General features: G+C 35.9%; 1 protein-coding gene across 1 annotated transcript in view; it reads left to right on the forward strand.

Moving 5' to 3' along the window:
- The first annotated feature begins 259 nt into the window (after positions 1-259).
- Positions 260-21,492, forward strand: part of FIG4 (FIG4 phosphoinositide 5-phosphatase) — a 45,820-nt gene continuing 24,587 nt past the window's right edge. Inside the window, exons 1-15 of the mRNA XM_017739407.1 lie at positions 260-337; positions 1,528-1,626; positions 1,842-1,965; positions 4,927-5,083; positions 6,341-6,391; positions 9,071-9,219; positions 11,164-11,292; positions 12,792-12,892; positions 13,343-13,505; positions 14,032-14,129; positions 15,809-15,942; positions 16,444-16,560; positions 16,935-16,980; positions 18,206-18,354; positions 20,874-21,040. Coding sequence (XP_017594896.1) covers positions 260-337; positions 1,528-1,626; positions 1,842-1,965; positions 4,927-5,083; positions 6,341-6,391; positions 9,071-9,219; positions 11,164-11,292; positions 12,792-12,892; positions 13,343-13,505; positions 14,032-14,129; positions 15,809-15,942; positions 16,444-16,560; positions 16,935-16,980; positions 18,206-18,354; positions 20,874-21,040 — 1,762 coding nt within the window. The remainder of the gene's footprint in view (positions 338-1,527; positions 1,627-1,841; positions 1,966-4,926; positions 5,084-6,340; positions 6,392-9,070; positions 9,220-11,163; positions 11,293-12,791; positions 12,893-13,342; positions 13,506-14,031; positions 14,130-15,808; positions 15,943-16,443; positions 16,561-16,934; positions 16,981-18,205; positions 18,355-20,873; positions 21,041-21,492) is intronic.

Consider the following 21,492-nt stretch of genomic DNA (forward strand, 5'->3'; position numbering starts at 1 on the left):
TGATATAATGGCATGGTCAAAGCAAGTGTCTGTCTTGGTTGTTTGGTGTTTCTTGCTGGTAGTGGGTGATACCAGCAGAAGAGCTGTACCATTCAGTGCCATGCGCTGTCCTTACGATTTCCCTCCTGGGAAGCAAGAGCTTGGCACTAAGGGATCTCCTGCAGAGGCTGCTCTGAGGAGGGGCAGGCTGGGGAGCTTGGGCCATGCACAGCAGCACTGCTGGAAAAAAACTGTGTAGGAAACACTTTCTTGTGCCAAAATGCCGCCTCAAAGACTTCAGCGAGCAAGTGTTGTGATGGCATATGGCTTTGAAGGGCCTTCTTACTGTCATTTGGGAGTAAACAGCGAAACTTACCACTCAGCACTGTAATGTCAGTGTACAAGGTGGAGCCAGAAGTTGGTGGTGTTTCTTTTTATGGCTTTTAAAGTTAAGTATTTTATTTTCCTATTTAGAGCTTACTGACTAGATGGTTTGTGAATTCAAGGAAGCTGGAGAGGGCTTGAAGTTCTTCTTTCACCTTAAATATTTTGAGAGTAAAGATGTTGCTTAACAACTAATTGATATAAATTGTGGAATTGTGAGGTTTGTATGAATATTATTATTGATTTCCTTTCCCACATCTTAAATCCATGTGACTCTTAAAGTTAGGAGCTGACTGCATGGATCCACATGAATTTGCCATGCTTTCCTACTAGGCTGAGCATTATTAATGAGTTCTACCTTGCTGTGCTAGCACCACACTGGTTAAATGAATTAGAAAAATGAGAGCTACTTTTAGCAAGTCAGTTCTGCAACCTGTGCTTATTGTTAATTCCTCTAAATGTAGAAATTAATTTATAGTTTGATCTTCTTACATGAAAAATACATATACTATATGTTTATCTGTGGTCATTCTTTCATATTTTAAATGTGAAATAAAATAAAGCTCTTATTTTCTTAAACAGTAGTATTGTTAATCAGAAAATTTTGGTACTGTAGAAGAACATTGTTGAGAAGACTATCATAGCAAATATAAATAAAAATAGAAGAAAACTTGCAGTACTGAAGTAGTTACAATTTTTCAGTGTTTAGTATGGATCAGGAAAGATTAGTTGACATAAATAGCAAAGGAGTACAATATAGCAGCAGAAGTTTTAGATCATGAGAAGTTAAAAACTCATGTATAAGCTTCTGCTAAATTTTACAAAGTAAATGGGAAGATGGTAATGGCTGGGGCAGGGTGTGGTTGGACAGTGCATGGTGTAAGTTACAGTTTATCTTCTCTAAATAGGTTTTAACCTTTGATTTTAATTTTTTTTTTCCTCCTTGTACAAAGGAGAGAAAGAGGTCTTTCAAGTTGTAAAGGTTGATTGCATACAAATATACCTACCTAAGATACTGGTGTCTAAAACAGTTTATTAACAGTCCATATGGAATATTGCATATTTGATGTTAGTAGGAATGGAGCTAGTCTAGACAATATGTAAATGGCATTGCTTTATCTTGTGTAATATTCTGATTTGTTTTGTTGGTTTTCTTTTATGTAGCGGTATTTTCTAGTTGGAAGTAATCCTGCAGAAACCAAATACCGTGTTTTGAAAATAGATCGCACTGAACCAAAGGACTTGGTTATTATTGATGATAAGGTAAGTGCCTCTATATTTAGTTGCTGGGCTTTTTTCCCCACTTGTTCCAAATAATACTGGCTACTTGTTGGTAGCACTGAAATGGGAAACAAAGAATGTAGAGCAGGCCTTTGGTTTATTGTATATTTCACAGATTAAGCAAATTCTTCTATTCTCTGACATGAAATAACATTTAACAACCAAAACAGTAACTTCTGTGACTTTTTATTTTGAAGCATGTTTATACACAACAAGAGGTGAGGGAACTACTTGGCCGTTTAGATCTGGGAAACAGAACAAAGATGGGGCAGAAGGGCTCTTCTGGGTTATCTCGAGCTGTCTCTGCTTTTGGTATAGTAGGTAAGTGTTTTGATGGATTTTATAAAATCTTTTGTTTTCCTAGGAGATGAGGCTTATTGTATCATGCTGTATATCTTTCTGTCTCCCCCTGATTTTATTTATTTAAAAAACTAAAGAGGATTGAGAAATTTTTCATGCTCAAAAATAAGTAAGTTTCTGTGTATTTTGTGAAAACAAGTGGCCAGTACAGGGGTGAAAGTTGTGCTGTAACCAGTCTTTTCTTTGTCACTAAGGGACAGATCTAGGAAATAGCCAAACTCTAGAAACTTGGTTGAAGATCTCACCAAACTCAGCTGATCTTTGAATACAAATCATGTGGAACCTGGCTCCTGAATTCCAGAGCTCACAGAATGCTTTTTAAAGAGAAAATGAAAGTTGACATTCTTTATTAGGCTGTATTTCTTTATCACACACTATTCAGAAAGATGACTTTTCTTTTTGGTTAACTTTTTGCAGTGACATATTTAAAGATTTCTTTTTCGTGTTTGAACAAGTATAACTGACTGGTATGTCAGCTGAATTTTAAAATGCTGCTCAGCTGTCCATAATCCTCAAGCACTGCTTCAGGGATTTAATAGCTTTTAACTTCATCTGAAAGTCACTACTTTCCTGCCTATTGTCTGATACTGAGGTCAGTGTATTGATGGCTGATGTCTCTGAAGTAAATGTTAATGTGTGCTGTGACAGCTCCCAAGAATACCTTGTGGTTTATTAGAGTCAATATACACCTGGACATCTAAAGCCAAAGCTGCAGAGAAAGTGGAGAATGCAATTACTTTAAAGGATGCCCCGGAATTTTGGATAACAATCAAAACATAATACAATTCTATTCTAATCTAAAGTGGCAAATTAAGCAGACTTTCTTCTGCATTCTTTTTGCCTGTGAAGCATTTTGGAACTTACCAATGCATCCAGCTTTTCGAAAATTCATCAGATGGTGTTTATGTTCCTTACTGGATTAAGAGTATTCATAATATGGGTAGACCTAAAGGAGCTTCTAACAGCCTTGCATCATTTGGTTTGGTTTTTTTTGCACAAGCCATAAGTGCTCATTATCTGATTATGTGATAATATGTTTGGTTGGAAAGTGGTTGTGATCAATTAAAATTTTGCATCCCAATTGTATGACTGTTTATATGAACTGTTCCTCACAGGAGAGTTTCTATTCTGTAGCTGCACAAATGTATTGGTTAACAGATACAGTATATTTATTTCTAGATGACTTTTAGAAGTAACAGACTCTCTATCAGATTATATACTTCCAAATTATATGATTTAGGCTATATCTGTATAAACATGTAATTTGAGGAAATGCATCTGGTTGTTTATTTCTGCCTCCTGACTCAGGTCATAAGAACAAGGCTATTTTTTGTAAAATTGCAAAGAACAGCTTTGTTCTGTCCTCTAGTTATTTCATTAACCAGATGCAGCACATTCAGTGCACTCAGAATGGGGGTGCTGATAGGCTGAGTTACTGTGTAGTGTTTAAAAGTAGAAATTACTTTTAAAGGGAGGGAACCAGGCCAAGGAGAAAGGCTCCATTGTTTATCAGACTTTGGTATAATGTTTGGTGAAATTCAAAGGATGGAGGCTGTTCACATAAGTGATGTCAGTACCTGGAGGATACAGGAAGAGCTGTGACTACTATTTAACAACTGAAATTCAATAGTCTGACTGCTTCAAATGGAAGGTTTGTTTCTTATTGTCAGCAGGGCCTCCTGTCTTTGTGCAGGTGAGAGCATTTTTCCAAGGGGGGCTAATAAGGTGGAAGAAAAGATTGCTCTTCATTCGATCACGTTGCAGCCTCCAGCAGTGACAGGGAGGAAAATGTGTTCTCTCCTCATCCTTTTTCTTTACTTTGTAATGCAAAGCTAAAAGAACTGAATATAAATACAAGTGAAAATATGAATTGTGAGGGTCTGTTTGTATCATGTCATCATCATCATCACCTCCATCTCCAAATTAATTTTTTGAGAGTGCAGTAGTGAGTGAGTTTCAAGCTCTCAGCCACCTATCAAAGCAGCTACCTCCAAAAGCTAATTAATATAATTTATTACTTATTAAAGCATATTACTGCTGTACTAGACTATATTTACACATTTGAGTTCAGAGCTGGTTATGTATTTCTATTTTTCATTTGAATTTCTACATTTGTGTTGTATTTAAAGGTTTTGTTACACTTTTCCCTAATCATATATAATAGAGGTGTCCAAAGAAGGCACTCCATGAAGAAGCATGGCTATGCCCTGCAAGGAATGAGGGTGGAGGCTTCAGAAGCCATCTTTTTATAGGCAGTAAAGCCAGATACTGCCTGTTCTACCTTCTTAGCCTTCTGCTCTTCAGCAGGGTCAAATGTTGATATCTGAGAGAGAAAACAGGAAAAAAAAGGAGTACCCCTGATACTCTGAATGGCTGATGTGGGGGAGATGCTGCTTTAGTCAAGGAATTCAGTTCTCTGCTGTTAAGGAGAGGGGACACAAAGGTGTTGTTGTACCCACAACTCCTTTTGCTGTTTTGTGTCCCTCCTCAGCAGAGAATATATGAACCTGAAAAGAAAATTGGAGACTGGGATTCTTCCTTGCCCTGGAAAATTAACCTTTTGGTATTTGAAGTAAATAGAGTATGCCTCACTCTGAACAATGGGAGTCCTATAGAAAGCAAATACAAGTATATTGGTAGACAGAAACATACTCCAAATTTTCAGTGTCCTAACTCTGCTGCCTAGTGTTAAAAATACTCACAGTGAGAGGGGAAATAAGTAGCCTAGGTATTTCATTGGTCAATGGGAGTGAATTTTAAGACTCTGCGTGTGTGTATATATATATATATATGCATATAATATTAAGAACAAACAAAAATTCTTTGAAGTCTTGAAATGATTCTGATACTGTTTTGCTAAATGTGTTTTATCAAATAGACACAAACATGCAACTAAAAGCACTTTAATGCTTTTTTTAAAAGGTTTTGTCAGGTTCTTAGAAGGCTACTACATTGTGTTAATAACAAAAAGAAGAAAAATGGCAGATATTGGTGGTCATGCAATATATAAAATAGAAGATACAAATATGATCTACATTCCAAATGACTCTGTAAGAGTCAGTCATCCTGATGAGGCCAGGTAAATAATGCTGGTAACCAGTCTATACTTTTTGAATATTTTCTAAGCAATGTTGGACTGCTACTAGAAATTTCAGTCATGGATTCTTTTGTATTAGTATGTCATTCAAGCCATTTTATCTCATTGGATGCAAAATAGGCTACAAGTTACGTGGCCTCTTACCTGGAGAGTAAATTCAACTGTCATAGTCTTCTAGAGTTTATTGTCCACATCTCCATGTCACAGCTAAGTTTAGCAAATCTGCACCAAAAAGTATCAAATATAAGCATTGTTCCTACAAGGGCAAAGTAATGCTAATACTGGTATGTACTGTTTGGGGCACTGATCTTTTTTTAGTAACTCTTGCATGATGTTAATCTCACCTGAAGAGATCTTTTGTGCCCTTCAAAGTGCTGAATAGATTATTAAATGATTCTGTGCTATCAGAATCTTGTGAATGTTGCAGTTGTAAAGGGTGGTGAAATGATTCACTGGTAAGTTTAACTGCTTCTTTCTTTTTGGGAACTTTTTTATGAAGACAGAAATTTGAGCCTTTATGTTTTTATCAGGGTAGGGTTACTTTGCTTCTATGAAATAGCAGGCAACTGGTATTGATAAACTGCTTTTCAGTCTGTATTGTGTGTGAATAGTCAAAAAGCAATGGTTTATGATAAACTGATGTCAGGTAATGAACCAAGCCAATGGTAAATATTAAAAAAGCTTCCATTTTAAGGTGGGATTGATCATAGACATCAGTCTCTCCTCTTAGTGTGCAGCAGATCATGGTATCTAACCTACATATTTATGGTGTCAGCCATTTTATCATTCAGACAGTGTTACAGTTTCTTTTGGGAATTTGCTAAGGCTATGACAGATTGTACGAGATATTTCTTTTCTTGTTCATTTATTTGAGAGTAACTGAAAAATTTTATTTCTTTTATAGTATTTTTGAGAGTTTGGTTGTTTAAATCCTGAAAATTTTGATGTGCATATGTGGAAAATAGAACCACAACTTTACAACTGCCTAAAGAAACAGAGTATGTATATGAGTAGACACTAGTTGGGTTTTTTTTTAAAAAAGGCTATTTGATTTATTTAATCCATATGCTGGCATTCTAGTGTAATTACCTGTCAAAACAATTACAGTAAGATAGGAGGGGAACATAGGGCAAGAATCAATATTTATGTGTAGTTTCTTTTCTTTGATCCTCTGAGTGACTTCTTATGGTCTGTCTGGTTAAAATAATAATTTTTTCTGCAACTTGAATTATTTGCCAGGTATCTGAGAATCTTTCAAAATGTGGACCTTTCTAGCAACTTCTATTTTAGGTAGGTATTAGTTACTACTCCTTTAAAAAAAAATGTGCACTTACACTTGGTACAAGATTATAGGTTTTGTTTTTGATACCCAAGACTTTTAGGTTGGTATTCTGGAGAACTAAGACACATGATCATGCTGCTGGTCCATTTTCGTCTGTGTATTTTGAACCTGCTTTCTCCTTCAACCAATTGGCTAGGAACTTAGTTTCCATTAGGTTAAAAAATATAAAACTATTTATGCCATGGAAAAAAGCAGGCACTGAAGCTACTGTTTCCACTGACTCTTCAGCCTTGTCAGATTATGCAGAAGTTCTCTCTTTGGAAAAGTATTATATTTCGGGGGGGTTGCTTGTCTTGTTATTTTTTCTTTATTGGTCTCATTTTCCATAAATAAAACTTTGCCTTGATTCGGGAGCAAAGATAGAGAAATAGGTCCTGATTTAAGATACACCCTCTATGGGGTATGTCTTTCATAGGGCCTTCTAGGCATTGCAGTTCTCTTGCTTATTGTTTCATAAATGCCATACCTAAGACAATTTTCTGTGTCCCAGCTACTATTACGTGAGATTTTTGGGACAGCACAAAAATGGGAGAAATGTGGTGATAAACCTGGCAGTAATAGTTAGAAGACTGGATGACTTAAAAAAAAAAAAAAAAAGTAAAATAATCCCTCTTGCAATTACCAAAAGGTATATCAGTCTAGAAGATGCTTCCTCTTGGAGAATGAAGACTTTCTGTCACAGCTGGATCTGTGAAGATAAAACCTACCCAAGTTTTATGTGTGTTTCATGTTTTTGCATGTGAAAGATTTTTTGCAGTATAAAACCTGAGTTTTTCTTCCATGCTTTGTCTCCCAGCCCTAATACTATACAACTTCCCCCACTCCTACCACTTTTGCTTGGAGATGACAAATTTGTACTGTTTCTATGGTTGTACATAGAAGGGGAAGGAGAAGATTCTTACATGACTTTAGTAAACACATTTATCATAAAATGAATCACAGAATGGTTTGGGCTGGAAGGGACCTTACAGATCATCCAGTTCCAACCCTGCTGCCATGGATAGAGACATCTCCCTCTAGACCAGGTGGCTCAAAGCCCCATCCAGAATGGTTTGGAAGACTTCCAGGGATGTGGAATCCACAACTTCTCAGGGCAACCTGTTCCAGTGTCACAGTACAGAATTTCCTCTTAAATCTCTCCAGTTTTAGTTTGAAACCATTCCCCCTTGTCTAATCACCATCTGCCCATGTAAAGAGTTGCTCTCCCTCCTTTTTATAAGCCTGCTTTAATTACTGGAAGGCCATAGTGAGGTCTTACTGAAGACTTCTCCAAGCTGAAACTGGAGAATTAAGATAAACTACATATTTCAAATTTCTTGTACAGAAAAAAAAATGAGTAGGTGACTTACACAAAAGTATGTTTTTGGCACAAATCCTGTGTGGCATAAATGAAAACTTTCCTACTGGCAGATAATTTACTGATTATGTTTTATTTTTCATTACAAGAACTGTTATCATAAAATGTTTTTGTGCTCTGTGTTTTAACTGCATATTTAGCTTGATTTCCACTTTCAAAAGGAGAAACATAGGATGTTACTAGTATTCTTTCTTATTGTTTAGAATCTTTTAAATTGATCAGCTTCATTGAAATTGTTCTTGGCTGAAAGCCTAACACATTTTTCTGCATGATTTTCATATAAATGCTGAGGAAAGTTAGAAATCAGTTATAAGAAAACATTTGGAGAGTGGGGGAAACAGCCTTTACATGTCTCTTCCTGGGACACTATTTAAAGATTCTGTTATATGCAAACAGAGCATGTTACAGACCTTTTTTTCCCAAACAGATGGGTCAGGACATTGTTATGGAAGTATGGTGGATGCATGGGTTACACTTTATTATCATTAGTGATAAATCTAAATGTCTAATGTTTAAATAACTTTTTAGATCTTTAATGAATATCCAGAACTTACATGAGGACCAATAATCATTGATGCTGTCTTAGACTAAAATGGAAATCTATGAGTATTTGTGATTTAAGTGTAGTGTGCATTTGGTTTCTCTTTGGGAAGAAGCCTAGTTGCTTTAAAAATTCAGCAATTAGTATGGAGTGTTATTAAAAGAGACATGAGATGGAAAATTTGTAACTCTTATGGAACCAATAAAAAAATGCCTTTTCTTTATTCAGCAGCCACTGTCTTAAGATGCATCTGTGCTGCAATCATAAATTTGGGGACAAATACAATTTTTTTTGGACCAGGCTTTTGGCTATTTTGAGTTCAGGTAGCAATTAGAAAGTAGCAGCACTTAAATCTCAGAAAAATGAGGTTGTCAATGTATATGGATATTTCTGGTGGAATAGCTCTTAAAACTTCTGGAATGCTTCATAGTGAATTAAGCTTCTTGATATGCTTCATTCAAAAGGCATGTTTAATTTTCAGTTAAAAGAAGAACATAAACACATTTTCAGCCTTTGTAAACTGTAAACAGTTTCTATGTTTGCAAAGTTTCTTTTGGAAATTATTTGTATGATTTGCCAGTACAGAATCAAAATCTGTGTATCTTGTTCAGAAGTCTTTTCTATTGGATAAAATAGTAGTGTGTTAAATATAAGTACAGATGGAGAGTAAGGGCTTTCAGAAAATTCTTCTGCATCTACAATTACTAATAAATCTTAACTGTCTATCAGTTACAGCTATGATCTGTCTCACTCCCTTCAGTATAATCTTACTGTCCTGAGAATGCCACTTGAGACATTAAAAACTGAAACAACCCAGACCCGACAAGAGAGCTTTGATATATTTGAAGATGAAGGACTTTCAACACAAGGGGGAAGCGGTAAGAAAGCACATCTAATTAAACTGATGTTGTTGGTCATTTTAAGTGCATTGAGTGTATTTTAAATTTGTTCCACTTAGGTTTACTTTTGAGAAACATTCAGGCCTTCTGTTGTTGTTCAGTAGTCTCCTAACAGTTGTGAGTTAATAAAAGGTTTTGTAAAGTGTCACTTACAGACATTTCAATTTGAACAGTGCGATTTCTAGAGGTGTGTAGTCATTGTTTTAAATTACATTGCAACTCAGGGAGATGACTGAGCATGCTGACATTTTTCAGCAATTGATTACTCAACTGACTTCTGAGTCTCCTAACAGGAGTGAGTTATAAAGAGAGTGGGAAGCAGTAACCGATTAAGTACCAATACATTTTTTCATTTTAGATTGGAGAATACTGACAACAGAGGAACTGTACAAAGTTAGTGTCATCTTGCTGTAGCAACCCCTGTCAAGAAGTCTAAGAAAAATTACTCATTTCAGTTCAAAACTTCAGCCTTTAGTTTGGGTCTAACATAAGAGTATAAAGATGAGCAGCCAGACAGAAAAACTGTTTTCTCTCCCATTTACTTTGCATGCCCCCACACACACACGTACAGAGAAACTTTCCCCTGAAATTCTTAATGTTGGATTTTATTCTGTTGAATGAAACTCCCATCCCCCCAAGAAAAAGGTATTAGTAACATGATCATATATATCAAGATACCAGAAACTGGTTCTCAAATGCTACAATATCAGAAAGGACTGTAAGGAGTAAAGAGAGCAATAATTCCTCTTCTGGAAAGACTCATATCTGCAACATCCCTCAGGAATCCTTACAAAGGCACTGTCTCTCTTATGTCTTCGTAAAAACAATAGGAAATGAAGATGCCCTAACCTTGACTCCATCAGCAGTGTGTGCTAGTCACATATATATTCATAGAATATGTGTAACAAATAGCCACCTGTCATTTAAGAATAAATTGTCACCAAAGAAATGCTGCTAGGAGTAAGAAAAAGGGAAAAATTGCTGGCTAAGTGCTTGTGACCAGCTTCTGCTGAGTGTGTAAACTCACAAAAATATTTTGGTTACATGAATTTTCCCTGGGTTTACAGTAATTTGGGTCTAGGTACCAATAGTTTTTTCAACAGCTGCATTTTCACCTGTAGTCTGTAAGGAGAACTCATCTTTTCCCTCCAGCAGAACATTTGACTGTTGCAGTTCTCTGCTATAATTGGCATTCATACTGCTACGATATAATTTGTCCTGTCAGAAACTTCATTTGAAAAAAGTGTACAAAACTATAGGAAATAGTATTCTTATCCTCTTTCTTCTAAGTTTCAGATTCATTCAATTCCCTCTACCACCTTTCAGTGGCAGTTGTCATCTTGGTCCTTGTATTTGGAACAGAAAAAGACTCAGATTCCAGATATATTAGAAACAGAATTTTAATTTGCAGGTCTACAATAGGTGTGCTTCTCGGTGTTAGTGCAAATTAGGGAAACTGTGTTGAATTGTGTGAAAAAGGATTGATGTGCATTATCTTCCATAACCTAGCAGGTAATTAGAGGTGACCCAGAACTGAGAAGCTTATAAAGTCCTCCTATGAGAGCATTTTTGCCTTAACTGGAATTCACAGCTTGTTTTCCCTTGTTATCAAATCTCTTGGTGCTACTATGCAGACATCTCTTTTCAGTACTGAAGTATATCAGTAACTTCTGCATGAAGGCACTCAATCACAACAGTGACTGGCAACTATAAAAAACTGCAGATCCTCATAAATGCTGGACTTCAGCATGTGCCTGGAATTATATGTGTTTGCCAGCCTTGAGGATGCGAGTAAATGATACACTGAATTGCAGTCAAGGGAAAATCAAAATGAAAATCCAGTGTCCTGGATTTTAAAGCCGTCCAATGCAGGTGAACTTGTTTCTTAATTGCTAATGCATTTTCATTGTAACAACTTCCTAGGTGTATTTGGGATTTGCAGTAAACCTTACGAAAAGTATGTGTGGAATGCCAAGCTTCTGGAAGCAGTAAGAACTGCTGTTCATCGTGACTGGCTGCTGTATATTATTCATGGATTCTGTGGGCAATCAAGTATCCTTCTACTGTTGTAATGAATTTCGATTTATCAATTTAAAAAAAAACCCCAGTTTGAACACTGAATTATTTCTTTGTCATATAAATACCATTCAATTTTATAATTATTGTTTGGCTTTCGTTTTCTTTACTTTTCTAGGTATTATGCTAAATAAGAAATATAGTTATTGTAAGAGGGCCCTAACACAGGTAGACTGCATTTTCATTGAAGGTCTTTTTTAAGCATGGGGTTTAGTAGTAAAAAGCTTGAGAGGATTTTTAGGCTCAGCTGCATTTTTTTCATAGATGTTTGAGGAAAGGGAGAAAAGCTAAGCAGAACTGAATTGCTGACTGATCTGGTTTCAGCTGCGTTTAAACCATGACACTGACATAGAAATGCTCTCCTACTAATCTTCTCTAAAACATTTTTTAATAACTGAGATTTGCAGAAATTCTTGTATTTACTGTCCTTCTGTTGAAGACGATGATAGAACTTCAGCCCTGCTGTGTGAAGAGGTACATGTTAAAGTCTCTTTTCTTGACTATATACTGTTTTAAATAGTTAAATGGGTCTATGTACACTGTAGCAGGAGGAGCAAAAGTCCAAATGCATACCACAGTCCAAAGAAATGTTGTGTTATGTGATAAGAATTTAGTGTGTTATGAAGACACTGTAATTTATTCCTCAACAGTATCATGTTAGTTCAAAATTTCTGGGGAAGCAAATACAATTATGAAGTTAAGGTTAGTGGTGTCTGCAAAATTTAATTTTGCTTTTTTACAATTGTAAGACTGTTGGTCATTGGCTTAGTCCCCAGACAAAAAGCTCTATCTGTTTCCACATACCACTGTTTCATTTGTGGTCTTACTTGATCAAAGCTGGATCTGACCACCAACATTATGCCTGCAGCTGCTTAGTGTGTGAGCAAATGTCTTCTTTTCTCTTTCTTGTGTCTCCCTCACACTGAGGAAACAGTGATAGAATCAGATGCCTAGTGTAACTATCAGCTTGTTTTTAGTAAAATATAAAGACTGTAGCCTGTTCGCCTCTGGCTTTCAGTTGTTGTTGCTTAAGTAGTTGCAAATTGATCTATTTTTCTAAACCAATAATTACAGGGTGACGAATATACTTCATCTGAAAATGAAGCTCCCAAGTTTTAATCCCAGTATTCACAAAAGCAGCATTTGCAATGCTAGGTATATCTTGTATCTATTTCACCTCCACTGTCATTTCATGAAATAGAAATGTTGCTTCTCTTCTGTATGTTCTGAAAAGTGGGTGATGTATTGCAATGTAGAGTCTCTTTTCAAAGTTCTTAAAACCGATTGTTGGAAAGGGCAATGTTCTCTTCCAGCTGCAAAATAAGTTTGGAAGTGATGCTCATCACTGTTAAGGTGATTTTAGTAAATCAGATTATTTCAGTTTCATACACCTTTGTTAGAACTTATTTTGGTGTGCATAAGGTAAGTGAACAAAAAATTGCATGTGACGTGTAAACCTTAACTTTTCTTTCAAGAGCTGTTAATATATGGTCGCCCTATATATGTCACTCTGATAGCCAGAAGATCAAGCAAATTTGCTGGAACACGTTTTCTGAAACGAGGATCAAACTGTGAGGTAAATAAAATACGATTTTAGGGGTTCTTTCCTCCTGCCCCTCCCCAGTATGAAAGCTTGAACTTGACTGACTGAAGAGCTGGTTTAGAGGAGTTTACGGTTTTGGCTATAAATTATGCTATTAGATAATTTTATCACATGTATCATTGCATTTTTCATTGGCATAATAAAGTTGTTCTTAAAATAATAAATTTAATAGTTGTAAATTGGCACTTGTTTTGGTTTTTTACACTTAGAGATGCTGTTATTTCCCAAACTGAGGGGAAAAAAATAAAAATATGGTAATATACACTAGGGACAAGTGGGAATATAACCTTCAGTGTTGTTCTCACTGCTGTGGTTCAGTGTCTCACAGTTTCTTTGTGCTCTGTTTGTAATGATCAATACTCTGTACTGCATGCGACTTTGAATGTCATATCTACATCACTTGTGTATTTTTGTTTGGTTTAGGGAGATGTTGCTAATGAAGTGGAAACTGAACAAATACTTTATGATGCTTCAGTTATGTCATTTTCTGCGGGGAGTTATTCTTCCTATGTTCAGGTTCGAGGGTCTGTCCCTCTGTACTGGTCTCAAGATATTTCAACTATGATGCCTAAGCCACCCATAACACGTGTGTACAAATTATTTTTTGTGATAGATTATGGTTAGGGCTGTATCCTAAAGGAACATCTGAGAGAATAAGTGAAAACTGAATTTGCAAAAACAAACAAATTGTCTAGGCACTTGTGCTCTGGGAAGCCATCATTTAAGGTTAAAAAATTGAGAAAAAAACTTCCGTCTTAGACTTCACGTTCAGAAATTAAATAGCAAGAGTTTCTGTTTGAAAAACTTTCTTTGTACTTACTTTGTGTATGAAGTTAGCTGCATTTCTCTTAGTGTTGTGGGTAAAATATTAAACCTGTTGAAAATGGTGGAAATGTCTGGGTTGAAATTAATGGGGCCAGAATAATTATTCCTCGTAAGCATTTCATGAAAATTTAAGAAGTTGCCTACAATTTGGCAAAGGGAATATTTTTTTAACAGCTTTTGCATGATGTCATTACTACCAGAGAATTAATACGTCTTTTGTGAAGAGTACTATTAAGGGAAAATTCTACAGCTCACTTATTATCATCTTGAATATATGTTTGTTTCAGTGGACCAAGCAGATCCTTATGCACATGTTGCTGCTCTTCACTTTGACCAAATGCTTCAAAGATTTGGCTCTCCCATTATTATATTGAACCTTGTGAAGGTACAATATTTTTAATATGTTCTATGTGTTAAATGTTTAATATTATGCTTCTTTCTGTAGAGTCTCTGTGTAATCTTGGTTATGTTCTAAACTAGTATTAGCTTATAAGTAGAATATTTTCTTCATAAATCTCATCCTACAGGGTATAGTACATAACTCTGCTTCCACTACAGCTCTTCAAAAAAAAAAAATTCCCATGTTTAGAGACTTCTTACAGTAACCTTTCACTGTTCTTTTCAGGTTTTTGCTATTACCCTTTAGCTGTAAGTCCGAATAAGTTAACCACTGAATTTAATTTAGCACTAAAAACTACTAAAATAGTATGGTTCCATGCAAAGTGAGGTTTGTAGGCTTCTTGGCAGGTAGTAGAGTTTGAAATATTTGAAAATATTATGGCAAAGACTTACCTTCTGTTGTTTGCTTCCATGACTGCTCTGTGTAGGAGTGCTTTTAAGACTGTCCAGGAGCCTGTAGGATCAACGTAGAATAGCGTTTGTTGACAAGAAAATGTCTCTTGCAGCCATAGCTTTTAAGAGCCATGGTGATTGTGTGAATCTGGGCTCACGTGACCTTGACATGTGAATAATTAATTGCTTTGAGTCACAAGGCTTTTGATGCAGTGACTGACATTGCCTCCCCTTCTTTCCCTCTCTGTAGATGTTAAATATTAAGATGGTAGAATTCATTTTCATTTATTACTCTGTGTACCTTGAAAACATTAAAAAAAAAAGAGCAAGGAGGGCTAAGGCCTCTAACCTGAACACCTTTTTTTTTGGATGTATCTGTTGCTTTTACACCAATGCTGAGGGCTTCTCTCTCAAGCACTTGATTTCTTAAATGTTGATGAGGTATATGTCCTCTTGTATCTGTCTAATCTAGAAGCTTGTTAATTAGTAATTAATTTATTAGGCTTCCCTAGGGTTTGTCTAAGACTGCTGTTAACATAGATAAAGCAGTTTTTATAGCTTAGGTTCAGGATAGGGTTTAGTTTGGGTGGAGTGAGAGGCAAGCCATGCTAATATAGAGTGCCTGCTTCAAGGCGAGGTTTGATGTTGCCCTGAGCAACATGAAGTAGTGAGAGGCATCCCTGACTATGATAGAGGGTTGAAACTAGATGATCTTATGGTCTCTCCTAACCCAAACCATTCTATGGTTCTATGAAAACATATGTTATATTCAGGCAATGGCAACAGAATTCTAATTTTTAGAAATTATTGCAAGACTGGGAGATGGGAGCTGTTGTTCCCCATCTCCTGCCTCTAATGGAGAAGAATTTCTCTTTGTCCTCTTGTACTCAGAACTGAATGTGATGTTTCTCTTTCTGCCTATCATTTTGCTTCTCTTTTGTCATTCTCCATTTCATCTACGTTGCCACTTTTGTTTCTGTGTGTTCTTTACTCTTACGGCATTCCATTTTCTAGCCAATGATTATGCACAGTTGAAACAGGTCACTTTTATTACAAATACAGATAAATTGTCAAAAACCTAAAATGTTCAGATTTTTCTATCTTTTCTGTTCTTAATTTAATTGTACTATTTATGAAGAACTGCCTGCTGTTGTTACAGCTTCCACTTTTGATTTCCATTATGTATACATGCATGTATGTGTGCCTGTGTATGGGTTATATACATTTGTTAATGAAAATTGTGATGTTAAATTCCTTTTCTTTTTGCTGAAGGAACGTGAAAAAAGAAAGCATGAAAGGATTCTCAGTGAAGAACTTGTTGCTGCTGTGACATATCTCAACCAGTTCTTACCCCCAGAACATGCAATTATATATATACCCTGGGATATGGCCAAATACACTAAAAGGTAGAAAAAATCCTTTCTGTACCAGTGCTTGTAGCTGCCATGCACAGATGGAAGCAAATGTTACTGAACAAAACAGCACCTTGCAAACAAAACAAGGGACTGTGATTCAGCTTACATCCTTTTCTGTAATCATACATTCCTTTTGTAATCATACATCCTTTTCTGCCTCATTCATATTTTTGAATCACAGAAAGTTTGGTAGAGAAATATTAGTGTGATGTAAATATCAAGGAGTTTTAGGTTTTTTATGTCTTCTGCTTCTAGTTTATGTAACATTTTTATCAAAAAGAAGTAAAATTGCTCAGATACAGTCAGTCTCTCTTTCCTGTAAAATCTAAGAAAAATATAGACATAATTACTGTTGGATTAATAAAGCTGTGATATGGGCCTGTTTTTAAATCATTTTTGTTATGGAAAAACTTTTCAAGTAGTGAAATTTTTTTTAGTATTAATGTATCTTGACTGTCTCTTGTTTTTTTTTTTTTTTCCCCTTCTCCTCAGCAAACTTTGCAATGTCCTTGACAGACTGAATGTGATTGCAGAAAGTGTAGTAAAGAAGACTGGATTTTTTGTAAATCGACCTGATTCCTACTGCAGTATCTTGCGTCCAGATGAAAAGTACCTCTGATTTATTTGATGCATAATGAATAGCACTTATTCCTTAGAAAGCTGTTTGGAATTTCTATGTTTATTAAGATACTTCTTATTTTAAGACTTACTGATTTGGAAATCACTGAATGACTTCTTTTGAGGCATACCAATAAGATAATTGCCATCTAAATGTTACTGAGTCTGTTGTTGATCAGTGGATTTTATGGTATTAAAAGTAAAAAGTTTAAAATGTTTTTTAAGTATAGAAACTGTATTTGTTTAGACTTCTGCAGATGAAGTCTCTCGAGTCCCTGCAAATCCAGAAGTAACTATTTGTCACTGATATGATCTGTTATTTTATAAACTTATTTGAAAGTCATTCTGTTTTGTTTGTCTTCCAGGTGGAATGAACTGGGAGGTTGTGTTGTTTCCACTGGTCGTTTGCAGGTACTAAAATATGCTTTATTAGTTCATAATTATAGTGATGTAGATCAACACTCCCAAAGAACAGTGAACAATTTCCCTTAAATACCTGATTGGTGACTCACAGACTGCTCTTAAATCAGTATTTATGGTACACATTATTACTGCTGTCCTTCCCAGAAATTTAATTGGGAATTAGGGCCTAAAGTTCTTGCATGGTAGCCCAAAACCTTATGGTATTGGAACTGTATCTTTGCTGGACTTAGTCTGAGAAATGCTTGTATTTTAAACTAGTTTCCATTACAGTTTAGTCTGTAATGTTACCAGTGCAGTGAAAGTTAAACCAGCAGCATTTTAGCAAACTACATCTCATAAAATGTTACACAGAAGAAGTGAGGAATAAGCATACTTAACCCTGGTAACGTACTGACATGCGTGAGCATGGGTTACTGACATTTTCACCAGTGCTGAATTTTTCTGTACATTGTTACAGTTTCCATCACTAAAAGAAAATAAAACTAGAAACACATCTTCCTTTAAGGTCAGAAAAGTACTGACTGAAATGCAAACCATACAGTATCAAATATATACCTGAATGTTATGGTTTTATACTCTGAACACAGTGCATATTCTTAAGAAGCATTAGTTGCTTTGACTTGCCATTCATAATTTTGTACTTCCTGTAAGTTAGAGAGCATGTGACCATTCTGTACTAGCTGATCACTGGGATATGTTTGTTGAGGGCAGATAAACAGCAGAGCAGATAGAATTTGATCCCTTAAAAAAAAATCAACCCTCGTTAGTTTTTTTTATGTTAGCCTTAACAGGTTTACCTGTAGTAGGAAAGTGATTATTTGATCTTTAATGATTTGAGAGTCACCAGTGACTTACATGTAAGCATTCAGATCACAGTTCGTCGCTGACTAGACATCTTGTGAGTGACATCCAAATTGTGACTTCTTCAAGGCTGTTTGTGAGTTGAGGGAACATGCAGTAGGTGTGATGATAAAAGCAAGAATATTTTGAAAGTAGGCATGACAGCAGTCTGACGTAGCTTGCTCGAGATTAATTGGTTTTTAACTTTTATTAGAAATGCCTTTCCTCAAATTTTTGTGAAGACATAATTTAATAAGACATCAAATCATGAAGACATTATTTGATAAGACTTAGCTAGTAGTAAAAAAGTAATAATCATGAGTGTAGTAATTTGTTGATTAAGATAAATCTTTTATTTGGATTGCTTTACCAGACTGGAGTTCTCCGAACGAATTGTGTGGACTGTTTAGACCGCACTAACACAGCCCAGTTTATGGTGGGGAAATGTGCTTTGGCCTACCAGCTGTATTCATTGGGATTGATTGATAAACCAAATTTACAATTTGATACAGATGCTGTAAGGTAAGATAGATTAATCGAGTGTGTCGTAGTTTTAATTTTTGAGTCAAGAGATTATGGAGAATTATGTCCATGCAGAAGAAGCATACAGTTATTGCTACTGGAATGATTTAATGTTTATTCATCCAAGATTAAAAAATCTTCCATACTTGAAATCTTGAGAAAATCCAGTCATGCTGAAAGTTTGATCTTCTGGAAAAGTATGTTAATCAGTCTTCTTATGAGATAATAGCTTGTCTTTATTCTTTTTATATGCCTAAACTTAAAGAGAAGTGTTTTCCTTTGAAATAAATTTAAGAAAACCTCCACCCCAGCCTTTTACACTTGTTTCAATTGCTTGAGGCAAAATGCTGACTGAAGGTGAAAACTGAAATAAATACATACTTTCATGGAGAATGCCAGACTGTATAGAAGTACATCTTACCTTGCTCTTCCCTCCTTTTTCTTTGGAAAAATTTCATGGGTTTTGATTTATTGAAGAAAAGCTTTCCAGCAAAATACTTCTTGCATATGAAGTGTCAATGGTACTTATACAAGCATCCTCAAACACTTCATGAAAACCCTGCATTTGTATTGAAATGTTTTGGAGGTCAGGGTAAACTAAGCTACTTGTAAATATGCTTCAGAAATTAATGTAGGAGTCTTTAAGGTGCTGTGGTTTTATTCCTTTAAACTGTTGTCGTCACTGAAACTTACGGCTTCATTGATGATTTTAACTAGTGGTTTGATAGCTTTAGAGCACGGAGACCTAACTTGTATTCAGAAAACACAAGTAGTTGGGCTTCTGTCCCCTTTACTTGAGACATACCTTCAGCTCCTCCTCTTTTTTTCTGTTAGTTTCCTGCGCTTGCCTGGGGCCTGGAGCCGGTATGTGGTGCAGAAACAGCCTCACCTGCAGCACGTTGGTTCACTGTGCAAGTGGTGGCTCCTGGCCTCTGGCCTGGTGGCCACGGAGGGCACCCACTGGTGGCTTCCTGGGTGTGCTAGCAGTGCCTCTCATCCACCATGTCCCAGCTGCTGGGAGCTGTATGTTTACCTCTGGGAACAAATAATTTCTGCTGCCAATACCAGTTGCTGTGCAGCCTCCTGGGGCTACTGGTCAAACAAAAACAAACCCAAAGAAGTAAATGAGATTCTAATACACGGTGTCATGAACTCTGAATGATTGGTGTGTAGGCAAGTGGGGTTTGGGTTATTTCTTTGGGGGTTTTTTTGTCTGTTGTTTTGGGGTTTCTCTTTTGTTTATTTAAAGTTACTTAGCAGATGTTTCCTCCTAATTGATCTTACTGTACTTGACCTTGTACAGAAGATTTGATGGACAGCTATTTAGTTTCTACAGAAATTGATTTGATGCTCGGATAAGTGTTCTTCATCCAGATCCCTTTGAGGAGAGCTTCAGTCAGATGGTTGCTAGGTTACCTATGCAATACCGTGTCTTTGTTGGAAACTTTCTTAGGGGAATGCTTTTGTTGTCTTGTTTTGGTGCATTTTGGTTTTAATTTTATTTTGTTGTTTGTTTCTGTCTTCCTTTTCAGTCCTGAAGGACTTCTTTCTTCTACAGGTATTACATGTAAATGCCCGAGTTACTTTGTCTTCCTATACTGATGTGAAACATGTTCCCACAGGTTTAGTGGTTGGGTTTGCTTTTTAGTTTTGGGGAGGGGTTGGGGCTTGTTTTGTTCTGTTTTGGGGGTTTTGTCTCTCAACTAAACTTCTAGTCTCTTTTAGCAAAATATCATCCTTGTCATTGTCTTGCTCAAGCAAGGCATTTCTGAGAAGCACTTTTGAATGTTATCTTTTAGACTGAGTGCCATCTCCTTAAGATAGCCTCTTTTTCTGAGACTGTTGTCTTGTTTTTGTCATTGATAAAAAGCTTGTTTAATTTTTGCTATTTGCACTGCTCCCAGTTTGAATGCTGTCAACTTCTTGATGCCAGAGGACTTCTTCACTTTTTTGCTAGCTCTCCTTGTTCAAGTCAATTCTTAACCAATTCTTTTTGCCTTCTGCTTACACCAAGGTTTTCCAGCTCCAGCAAATGTTACCTGACTGCCATACACTTCTCTTACAAGTCATGTTTATTCATTTTGTACCTTTGAGCCATCATTATTGTAACTGGGGAGGTTTCTGGAAGGTTATGCTAACTTCATTCCTGGTGTACTTAACAGAAAATGTAGCCTTGAGATATTGATATGTTCTGTCCCTTCTAGTGTATGAAACATGCCTTGGTTAGTGAAGATATATTGTTTGTTTTCTCCCCATTAAGTAGTATGACATGTTAATCTTCTTCCTGAATCTATACAACTGCTTGCTCTGTGTGAACCTCTTCTGTTATATTAAAAAGTAATGAAAATCTCAAAGTCTAAATCTTCTTAGTAATTATTATATCTGAATAAAATTTCCACATATTTATCTGAATAAAGGAGAAGAAACTGTATTGCATATGCAGAAAGACTTTATTATATTTTCTCTTTAAAAATTCTATTCAGAAGTTTGATAGATGACACATTTTGCTTTTCCTTCAGATTATTTGAAGAATTATATGAAGATCATGGAGACACGCTTTCTCTGCAGTATGGAGGCTCTCAGCTTGTGCACAGAGTGAAAACGTATAGAAAGATTGCTCCATGGACTCAGCATTCCAAAGATATTATGCAAACACTCTCAAGATATTATAGTAATGCTTTCTCAGGTAAATTTAAGTGCTTTCATTTAAGCTATTGTTTACAAAGCATCTTACTCATGATGTTTCAGTAATCTGCACTATGATCTTGTGACAGAGTTCCTCTATACTATAATTTCCAGGTAATTCAGTAATAGGTATTTCTCAAATAGGTAATTCTCAAATAAGTATTCTGATTTGATGAAATAGTGATTTATCCTATCTTGTAGCATGCAGACCTTTATTTAGAAAATGCATACATGTAGCACTGCATCTGTCAGTGACATTTGTAGATCAATAGAGAAGCAGGTAGGTGTTACTGAGTGTTAAAATGTTGGACAGAATGTTTTCAGCAAATATAAGGAAACCGATAAATCTAAACATGAGTAGAAAGCTTCATGTGGAGTATTTCTAGTGATGTTTCTGAGAGCTCAAAACAAAGCAAGCTGTAGTGCATGTAATTGTTTTGTGTGAATAGGAGC

The sequence above is a fragment of the Corvus brachyrhynchos genome, unplaced genomic scaffold (genome assembly GCF_000691975.1).
Source record: "Corvus brachyrhynchos isolate BGI_N302 unplaced genomic scaffold, ASM69197v1 scaffold14, whole genome shotgun sequence".
Taxonomy (NCBI): domain Eukaryota; kingdom Metazoa; phylum Chordata; class Aves; order Passeriformes; family Corvidae; genus Corvus; species Corvus brachyrhynchos.